The sequence below is a fragment of the Vicia villosa genome, linkage group LG7 (genome assembly GCF_029867415.1).
Source record: "Vicia villosa cultivar HV-30 ecotype Madison, WI linkage group LG7, Vvil1.0, whole genome shotgun sequence".
Taxonomy (NCBI): Eukaryota; Viridiplantae; Streptophyta; class Magnoliopsida; order Fabales; family Fabaceae; genus Vicia; species Vicia villosa.
The window spans coordinates 95,751,089-95,760,733 of NC_081186.1; the positions used below are offsets into that span (position 1 = coordinate 95,751,089).

The 9,645-nt window shown below is 33.3% G+C and overlaps 3 protein-coding genes across 3 annotated transcripts; all 3 read right to left on the reverse strand.

Annotated features, from left to right (window-relative positions):
- Positions 1–574: 574 nt before the first annotated feature.
- On the reverse strand, positions 575–4,275 carry LOC131616003 (lysM domain receptor-like kinase 3). The gene is made up of 12 exons (XM_058887209.1): positions 3,483–4,275; positions 3,338–3,371; positions 3,240–3,244; positions 2,956–3,117; positions 2,612–2,814; positions 2,376–2,465; positions 2,161–2,254; positions 1,924–2,075; positions 1,750–1,844; positions 1,465–1,642; positions 1,283–1,384; positions 575–1,199 (listed from the first exon to the last, which is right to left on the reverse strand). The coding sequence occupies exons 1-12, from the start codon at positions 4,273–4,275 to the stop codon at positions 1,035–1,037; spliced, it is 2,073 nt and encodes a 690-aa protein (XP_058743192.1). The 3' UTR covers positions 575–1,034.
- A 174-nt stretch (positions 4,276–4,449) lies between these two features.
- Positions 4,450–5,931, reverse strand: LOC131616001 (UPF0481 protein At3g47200-like). Its single transcript, XM_058887207.1, has 2 exons — positions 5,356–5,931; positions 4,450–5,263 (listed from the first exon to the last, which is right to left on the reverse strand). The coding sequence occupies exons 1-2, from the start codon at positions 5,929–5,931 to the stop codon at positions 4,454–4,456; spliced, it is 1,386 nt and encodes a 461-aa protein (XP_058743190.1). The 3' UTR covers positions 4,450–4,453.
- Positions 5,932–6,376: 445 nt separating this feature from the next.
- LOC131617886 (lysM domain receptor-like kinase 3) lies at positions 6,377–9,645 on the reverse strand. The gene is made up of 11 exons (XM_058889156.1): positions 8,825–9,645; positions 8,703–8,736; positions 8,449–8,606; positions 8,134–8,336; positions 7,938–8,027; positions 7,712–7,805; positions 7,475–7,626; positions 7,294–7,385; positions 7,045–7,186; positions 6,817–6,915; positions 6,377–6,720 (listed from the first exon to the last, which is right to left on the reverse strand). The coding sequence occupies exons 1-11, from the start codon at positions 9,456–9,458 to the stop codon at positions 6,556–6,558; spliced, it is 1,863 nt and encodes a 620-aa protein (XP_058745139.1). The 5' UTR covers positions 9,459–9,645; the 3' UTR covers positions 6,377–6,555.

The following is a 9,645-nucleotide window of genomic DNA, read 5'->3' on the forward strand; positions in this document are numbered from 1 at the left end:
CCTCTTCATAACTAGGAAAGTTGAAAAGGTGTCTTGAGCCATCTTCAAGAGTTAAAATGAGACTATAATTGTAACTGATGTGAGTACAAATGAGCAAAACATTCTTATTTATAGGAAATAACAAATTAATAATATGCGTTCGACCATCCATTGGCCGAGCCTTCTTATTCTTCTTCATGCGCTCGTCTAACCTATGCTTTTTTAGTATACTGGTTTTACCGAGTCGGCCATTGAAGCACCGACCTTATTATATTAAATTAATTTAATTAATAAAATATCTTTTTTATTAGTTTATTATAAAACTTGTTAATTATTTATTTAATTAAAATAATATTTTAATATTATATTAAATTCACTTAATATTTAAATAAATAATTAATATTATTTATAATAAAAATATTATTTATTTTTTTAAAGTAAAAAAAAACAAAGAGAAAAAAAACCTAATACAGGGCCGGTCAAACTCCAGCTGGCAAGAAAAAAGTTCACCTAGTCGTCACTCGTCGGTCTTGGACGAACCAAAACATGAAAAAGGGACATTTTAGAAAAAAGAAAAATTGAACTGGTGGCATTGTGGTTTTACTTTTCATATAAGCTTAATGTAGCAGGCACAACGTTACTTGCCAGCATGAAGGGTGTGGAGTTGTTCTTAGAATCGAGGAGTCCCAAAATCACATTCATTGTAACATGTGTTTTTCACGAGCCACTTAAATGCCGTTGTTGAATAGTACTCGAGAAAGAGCTAATGGTAAGTTGCCTATCTCACACCCTTCTTGTCTATTGTAGTTTTACTTTTTTTATGGCTCTCTTTTTTTCTGCTTTCCACCTTCATTGTTTGTTCCAAGTGTTTCAAATTTTCATGCCGGTTTTATGGTGATATGGTTCAAGCTGTGACAGATTAATTCAAAACAAATAACGTATCCAAATTTCAAAATACTTATTATCCACATTTTGTATTTTTCTGTTCTTCTTCTCGTATAGTAAGCTTTACAGCCAGTACAAAATAGAATAGTATTAAGTTTCTCAATGGAATTTTAATGTAACTCATCATGCTCCATAGTGAGACTCAGTGCTTCACTACCTGTCATATTTCCATCATCAATAGTAGAATTTAGTTTCATTAGAGATACCACAACAGCTCTCATTCTTGGACGCCCTTTTGGATCTCGATTTGTGCAATCCTTGGCAAGCTGTGCCATCTGCCAGTGGAAAAACAGGCAAAGTTTGTATGATGCTTAAATTAGAAAAAAAATATTGTTTATGATTCATGAATAAATGATACCTTGTTAATGGAATCAATTGAATAGTTATCTCCTAGCCTTGGATCCACCAAATTTCTTAGACTTTCTATGGAATCTCCTTCTTGATCAATAACTTCATCAAACTAACATACATATCATCATAAGTAACTAGCTTTGTATAACTATAAATAAGGTTATTAATTGAGAAATAAAATTCAATTACCAAAGCTACAAGGCTCTTGTATTCATCAATAGATTCATTAGTCTTAATCTCAAGACTAGTGAACTCGGTACTATGTTTATCGATCTTGATCACAGCTGCTTTGGCAGAAATTAGTTGATAAAGAACAACTCCAAAAGCATATACATCTATTTTGCGAGAAATACGTCCGTATGCATTTCTACACAAAAGTGAATGGTAAAATTAAACTCAGTGCACTAACACCGATCTCAAAACTTCAAATTCTATCGCAAAATCACATAAAAAGAAAAGCTGAATAAGTCGTACTCGGGCGGCATGTAACCAAATGTGCCTGCCACATGAATAGTGTTATCTGTTGAACTTGCAACATCAGTAAGTTTGGTTAATCCAAAATCTGCAATCTGTAATAAGAATATTATCTATATGATCTCCCACAAGGAAAATAGTAAGAATTAAAAAGCTTTCCCAAAAGTACCATACCTTCCCAGTGAAGTTTTCATTTAGTAAAATATTATCTGATTTTATGTCGCGATGGATATATACAGGAACTGAATGATCATGAATATACTCGAGGCCTCTCGCCACATCTAGAGCAATTTGTATCCTCGTAGTCCACGGAATCGGTTCTCTCTCTAAAAATTAGTTTGACTTGATCTTTTTATGCTCAAGTTACATTAATGAAACATCATTGAAAATAGATACTCTTAATGTTATCACCTGAATCATGTAGATGTTGGCTTAAGTTTCCATTGTCCATGTATTCATATACAAGAAATAGAAATCCCTCCACACAGTATCCAATCAACTGTACCTATATGGACATACAGTAGATAGATATAGGTTACAAAGTTAAACTTTATAATTTAGTAGATACGAAAATCTTTGATACCGGGTCAATATGTTCAAACACATACACGCACACATAAATATACCAGGTTCCAGTGATAAACACTTGTTAAGACTTTGAGTTCAGCAAGAAATTCTCTTGTTGCTTGGATCTTCATCTTTTTTATTGCAGTTTTCTGTGTAATTGAAGACAGGTTACTAACTAAGAGAACAAATAAGCTATAATATACTCATGGATTGTTACAAACAAGAACAAATATTCATTTTACTATCTAAACATTTCTTTCAAATGTTCAATGCAAATAATTCTATGATTACAAACCTTGCCTCTAAGTTCCGCATAATAGACAGTTCCGAATGCACCTTGACCAATTTTACTATCCAAGCTGAAGTTATTTGTAGCCTTTGCTAGTTCTTCATATGAAAACTCTGTTGACTTTTCCATCATAACTCCGGTAAGGCTAGTAGCATGCCCAATAGATCCCGAAGTTTCATATCCTGAGACATCACTGGATATAGAAACAACTATCAGCAAGTATATGATTAAGTTGTTTTCATAAGCTATACTAGAAATTTCTTGATATAAATAAACAATTCACGATAAATTATTTTCATAAGTTCTTTCAAATAGTGATACAGGTTAAATATGAATACAAAAAGATATACCATTACCCTTTCGAGTTGAAAGAGCCAAAGAAGTTTCTTTCTGTATCGCTTTCTTTTCTCCCTTCTTTTGGAAGTATTTGACATAGATACAGATAACAAGTAATAAAAGCCCAAATATTCCTGCTATAGATATGCCAACAGTTGCACCCTTAGCAAGGCCTGCTTATATAGAACCAAATTTAAGACCAAAAGAGGCATTGACCTTGTTTACATTCTGATATTTTTTTGTGAGCATGCATCAAGCTAAAAAAAAATCATCATCATAACAACCCAAAAAGCCAAACCTGTTCTGCAAGAAAGAAAAATGGTAATTAGAAAATTACATGAAGCAATATTTACTTCTATACCGCTCATGAAGATTAAGACATTCAAAGTTACCAACCTAGGATACAAAGGAACATAATCTCCATTTTGATCTGAAAAGTCAAAAGTAACAACATGTGTCAGCGGAGGATCCAACCATTTGTATCAACCGTAGTTGAGAAGAAGATCAAAAGGTAATCGAAGAAAAGTAAAAAAATTCATACCTATTCCTGGAATGAACACAATCCCACTCCCTTTGCTGAAATTGACATCAGGATTGAAATTCTGTATCAACCCTTCATCAAGTTCAGTCTCGTTTGCAATCTTCTCAAGAGTATCGGTAGACCTTAACGGATAAGTAATAAACAACCCATAATCTTTTGAAATCTGGCTGTTCCCACAAGAACAGTTGACAGTAACATTAACCTTAGCCTTAATAGGTATATGATTTGGATCATAGCTGTTGAACTTTTGCAAAAGTTCAACTGAAGTCAAACTTGCATAATAATAATTTGCAATCAAATCATAAGTATCTCTTTCATTTGATGTGTATTCAAACACATGTCCCAAAAATTCACCTCCAATACAGTCACATGGGAATGGAACGTTGACTCTAAAATAGGAAAAGATATTAGCGCGATTGGATACTACGTGTCTATTGTATCTGATTAAAACATCAGAAGAATTGAACTCTGACACAATTTTTGATTGCATAAAGTTTGTTATATTTTGGAGTTTAAATGCAGGCATGACATAGTAGGAAGCTAAAGCTATATCACACCCTTTCACACATTTGGATTCCACTTTGTAAAAAACACACTCCACAAAAAGAAACAATAGTAAGCAAGATTTTAGTTTCATTTGGTCAATAAGAAGCGAAGAAAGAGTTTGGTTTGTGAATGTAAATTGATATGCATACCTTTTAGATGTTATGAATGTATGTTTGATTAGAGAATGTGGAGGGAACATAGTAATGGTTGGTTGGAGTAAGAGTTGACATGTTATTAATAAATTCATTCATATACTGAAAATGTCAAAGAATGTTCTTCTATCACTATTAAGCATAAGAGTACAAAATATTCTGACGAATAAAACAAAACAAATCAAATTAATAAATCAAGGGACAAATTCATGAAAACAAATTACACAAATATATAAACCAAAAGAGAAAACAAGTAACTAGGTAAAGTGATTATTATAGAAGATGGTGAGGCTTTGGAGTAACTGGTAAAATAGGTGACTTGGCTTGGCTCGGACTTGGACTTGGACTTTGATAAAATTGACGAACTGAATATACAGTTTGAACAATAGTAAGAGCAAAAAGGAAAAAAGCAGCAACAAGAGAAACAATAGCCCAAGGATTTCTAAAATAAGTTTGAATAAGATTAGCGCGCCATCTTTTCCATGGTTTCCTGCAATAGTCACTCATACTCATCCTCACCACATCAAGCACTCCATGTCGATCCACTGTTATATCCTTCGACAACGAGTTAAACAATTTCGAAACAACTTTATCACTTCCAAGAGCATTGATTATGATCCCATTCCGATTCAGGAGTGCAACATCCATGGCATTGTCAACAATGGTATCCATAAAGAATATAAATGATGTTACCTCATTATCTGCTCCAACATGCAGACGCTCGAAGGCAATGAGATTAAGAAGCATGTATTCGGTTGTGTCATCTACAACCAAAATTGGAAGCCTAAGAACACCTCGATCAAAAGAAACGTCTTTGAGACTCCATGTTTTGCTTTTCTTGAAGCGGATTCCTGCCTCGTGAAGCTCTACTGCTGATCGAATAATCTCTTCTCCTGCTTCTAAAGTTAGCCAGTTTCTTTTTGCTGCTTTTGGCATGCGTGTTGGGTGGCTTGGTCCTTGTTGAATTAGGCTTTTTCTGTATACGTCTAATATGTGCATGCATTTTCCTAAGCTTTGGATTAACGGTGTGCTAGGGTTTAATAGTTTCACGATTTTCTCGTTTAATAACTCATGATCATCCTCCTGTAATGTTTCATATTTTCGACCGAATAAAAATCAGGCAAAATAAGAAGAAAAAACCAAAATAGGTATATTGAAAATCGATAACTAGTTACCTGCTCCGTTTTTGTTTCAAGTTTAGCCAATGTATGTAGAACCATCATAGGAATCTGATTCTCAAGCATAAGCATGTCACGCTTGATATATGGCAAAGCATGAAACTTCCCATGTTCACCAAAAACAGGATCATTCTCAGCATAATCATCAAGAGCACAATCATTAGTTTTCAAAATCTCCAAAATAAAACAACCATCAAGAATCATCATTTGAACAAACTTTGGTGTATCTGATATCCAAATTGGATCAAGTGGCTTGTACGAGTCTCTCAACTCTTGAACCACTTGCTCCATTTCTTGGAATACCAACTCAATGGGCTTTCCACATCTCTTTAAGAAATGAACAAGTGCTCTATGCTTGTGTTCTTCCATAGCTTTTAAATGTTCCTCTCCATAATGATAAGGACCAAATGAAATTGCTTGTGGTTTGTAGGCTTTTTTGTTTAGATTGGTTACTATTGAGGGTATTTTGTAAATTGAATGCTTCTTCCATTGTTCCATCTCATTAGATATTGAAGGAGCATTGCTATTTATCTCGTCGTTGATTTGATCAATCCAATTCATCTCTAATTCCATGTATATGGCTAATGTTATGTAAATTAATCACTCATCATAGATATATATACTAGCTAGGCTAATATGTATATATTTAGAATCTTATGTTATGTTCATTTGAAAGCAAAAATAAAATATTGACATCATAAGGTGTAAGACTATCAATGTGTAAATGGAATCTTCTTTGTATTCAAATTAAATAACTTTATGTAAAGAAATATATTTTAATTGTACATTTTCTTATATCATCAATACCTTACTTGCAAACTTGTTGTTGCAGTAACCCATTTCTTGTGATTTGTATGAAGAAAAGAATATCAAAGTCTGTCACCAGGCATCTAATTTAATATATTATTGATTGCATTGCATAGGTAAACCAATCTGAACTCGGAAGCATCAAACTTGAAAGCTAAGATGGTTTTAAAACGAAAGGCGGAAAGCAAAGAAACAACTTTTCAGCTAATAGACAATTACAATTTTTCGGTGTTATAACTTCACTAAAAATAATTACAGGAAGGAAGTCATTTTGAGATCTAGGACTTTTTAACTATTTTGAGAAGTAAACTTAAAAACAAACACTTTGTTGTATGCTTCTAAAAGTTTTAACAAACATGATTCAATCAGGAGTTCAGGACTAATAAACCTTCATCTCACTGACAATAGATTTATGAGAGTTTGATTTTCATAGGAATTATCGTCATCACAATCTTCAAATGATGATGAAAGTGTCACTAGAGAAACAACTAAAGATCTCATGCTTGGGCGTAGTAGTGGATTGTCTCTTGTACATGCTCTTCCAAGTTCAGCCATCTGCAATTCAAACATTCACCACATCTTAAGAAATTCTTGTTCCAAAATTTGAGTCTAGTAACTTTCAAAAAAGTTTTTAAGAGAAATGATTCCAACCTTTAAAACAGAATCAATTGGATAGTTTTCTTTAAGCCTTGGATCCACCAATTTGCGAAGAGCTTCTGAAGGATCAATTTGATTAAGTGCTTTTTCAAACTGCAATAAAAACAAGTCAATGGTAAATTCATAGTAGCTAAGGTACTAATTAAAATTTGATAATGAAAAAGTATATGAATTGAGTGTTTTCTAAGTAAAAATGATTTAGTCGGATAAATGAGAATCTACCAAGGATACAAGACCCTTTGATTCCGCAACTGATTCTTCACCTGTCTTCAGAACAGCATTCTTTGCTGATATTAGTTCATAAAGAACAACTCCAAAAGCATATACATCTATTTTCGGAGAAACGTCACCATATTGAGCATATCTGCAAAACAATTCAGCTAATTAGTAAACCAAGAGAATTCAACTTTACTGATTAATCATGCAAAAACTGTGCACTCGAAATATAATATAAGCAAAAGTAAATCATACTCTGGTGGCATGTATCCAAAAGTTCCAACAAGACGAGTGTGAAGTGTGGAGTTTCCAACTTCAATAAGTTTGGTCAAGCCGAAATCTGCGACCTGAATTTAAAACCATGAATAGTTTAATTTATCTCAAAGAAGAAATGAAAATTTGGAAAGAAGATCATTAAGATGGATTATAAGGCAACCTTTCCGCGCAAGTTTTTGTCTATCAATATGTTTGCGGATTTTACATCGCGATGGATATAAACAGGCACAGTATGTTCATGAATGTATTCAAGGCCTCTTGCTGAATCTAAAGCAATTTGGACTCTACTAGACCATGGTAATGGCTCTTTACCTGGAATCCTGTCACCACCATTAGTATCTTCTTGACAATATTGTTAAATCACAGAAAATGCTAGCAATTTTTCTTCTGATCTTACCTAAACCATGTAAATATTGACCCAAGTTTCCATTGTCAATATGTTCATATACAAGGAAAAGTGATCCCTCGACGCAATACCCAATCAACCTCACCTATGTCGTTCATAAAATAAAGGTAAGTTCAGAACATGGTTCATAACATATTTTGACCTGTTTATGCAAAAAGCTTAACAAAGATTTTAACATTGAAAAACATTGAACTAAGTAGTTTGAAGGATGTTATACCAGATTCAAATGATGAACATGTGTTAAGACCTTCAACTCACAAAGAAATTCTGTTGATGCTTGTACATTCATCTTCTTAATTGCTGTTTTCTGCATATAATAAATTGTATGAAAGGATAAAAACTACGTTACATCACGTTGCTGCAGATATCGAACACTAACAATAAATAAAGATCGAGTCACAACAGCTCTTTACCTCGCCTCTGAGTTCGGCATAATAGACAGCTCCAAATCCACCTTGACCAATTTTATTATCCAAACTAAAGTTATTCGTAGCTTTCGCTAATTCTTGATATGAAAACTCGGTTGACTTTGCCACCATAATTCCTGTAAGCCCAGCCGCACTACCAGTACCATACCCACTGGATCCTGATGTTTCATATTCTCCACTACCTGAGGCTTCACCAAGAACATAAAATTATTTTCATAAGCTATCACCGAAAGCTTATCGAAATAAATAAATAAGTTTTAACCCTATCATAAGTTATTTTCAAACAAATATTATCATTACCATCTTGAGTTGAAAGAGCCTTAGAAATTTGAGGCAGTATAGTTTCCTCTTCTTCCTTTTTCTGGAAGTATTTGACATATATACAGATAGCAAATAACAGAAACACAAATACTGCCGCTACCGATATACCAACAGCTGCACCCTTAGCAAAACCTGTTCTGCAAGAGGGAGAAAAAAATAAAAGTCAGAAACAAATTTACTTTTTTCTATTAAGCACTCAACATAAGAAGTGAGATAATCAAAAAGTTACCTACCTAGGATACAAAGGAACATAATCTCCATTTTTATCTGCAAAGTTGAAAATGAATAAACAAACAAAACTTTAAGCAAACTCATTACAGTTTATCAGAAAAGACGATAAAAAGCACATACATACCTCTTCCTGGAAAGAACACTATCCCACTTCCTCTACTGAAATTAACATCAGGATTGAAATTCTGTATCAACCCTTCATCAAGTTTAGCCTCGTTCGCAATCTTCTCAAGACTATCCGTAGACCTTAACGGATAAGTAACAAACAAGCCATAATCTTTTGAAATCTGGCTATTCCCACAAGAACAATTCACAGTAACATTAACCGTAGCCTTAGCAGGTATATGATTCGGATCATAGCTATTAAACTTTTTCAAAAGCGCAACACTAGTCAAACTTACATAATAATCATTTGCAATCAAATCATAAGTATCTCCTTTCTTTGTTGTGTACTCAAACACATGTCCTAAAAATTCCCCACCAATACATTCACATGGGAATGGAATGTTGATTCTAGAATAGGAAAAAATGTTACCATGATTGGTTACTAAGACTTTGTTGTAACTATTTAAAACATCAGAAGAGTTTGTAACAATCTTTGATTGCATATAGTTTGTTATTGTTGGGAGGTCAACTAATGGCATGACATAGTAGGAAGCTAAAGCTATATCACACCCTTTCACACACTTTGAATCCACTTTGAAAAAAACACACTCCACAAACAGAAAGAACAATAGTAAACCATTTATTAGTTTCATATTTGATCAATAAGAAAGAGTGCAAATCAAAGTGGCTCCTGAAGATAAGGAAGAAGCAGAAAAACAAAGGAATTCAAATAAGCAAAAAAAGCTAGATTTCTTGGATTCTATATCTGGCCTTTCAAGTATACTATGATTATGTATATATAATAGACTGTTTATTTTTTTGTGCTCAATTATGATAAGA

What these genes read in the sequence shown, in the direction of transcription:
- LOC131616001 (XM_058887207.1), bottom strand. Translation starts at nt 5,931, where the DNA reads ATGGAATTAGAGATGAATTGGATTGATCAAATCAACGACGAGATAAAT. An exon ending in TTGAAACAAAAACGGAGCAG is followed by an intron (nt 5,264 to 5,355) that starts GTAACTAGTTAT and finishes GAAACATTACAG; the next exon opens with GAGGATGATCATGAGTTATT.
- LOC131616003 (XM_058887209.1), bottom strand. Translation starts at nt 4,275, where the DNA reads ATGAATTTATTAATAACATGTCAACTCTTACTCCAACCAACCATTACT. An exon ending in CCAACATCTACATGATTCAG is followed by an intron (nt 2,076 to 2,160) that starts GTGATAACATTA and finishes ACTAATTTTTAG; the next exon opens with AGAGAGAACCGATTCCGTGG. An exon ending in ATGAAAACTTCACTGGGAAG is followed by an intron (nt 1,845 to 1,923) that starts GTATGGTACTTT and finishes TTCTTATTACAG; the next exon opens with ATTGCAGATTTTGGATTAAC.
- LOC131617886 (XM_058889156.1), bottom strand. Translation starts at nt 9,458, where the DNA reads ATGAAACTAATAAATGGTTTACTATTGTTCTTTCTGTTTGTGGAGTGT. An exon ending in TCAATATTTACATGGTTTAG is followed by an intron (nt 7,627 to 7,711) that starts GTAAGATCAGAA and finishes ACAGGATTCCAG; the next exon opens with GTAAAGAGCCATTACCATGG. An exon ending in CAATTGATTCTGTTTTAAAG is followed by an intron (nt 6,721 to 6,816) that starts GTTGGAATCATT and finishes TTTGAATTGCAG; the next exon opens with ATGGCTGAACTTGGAAGAGC.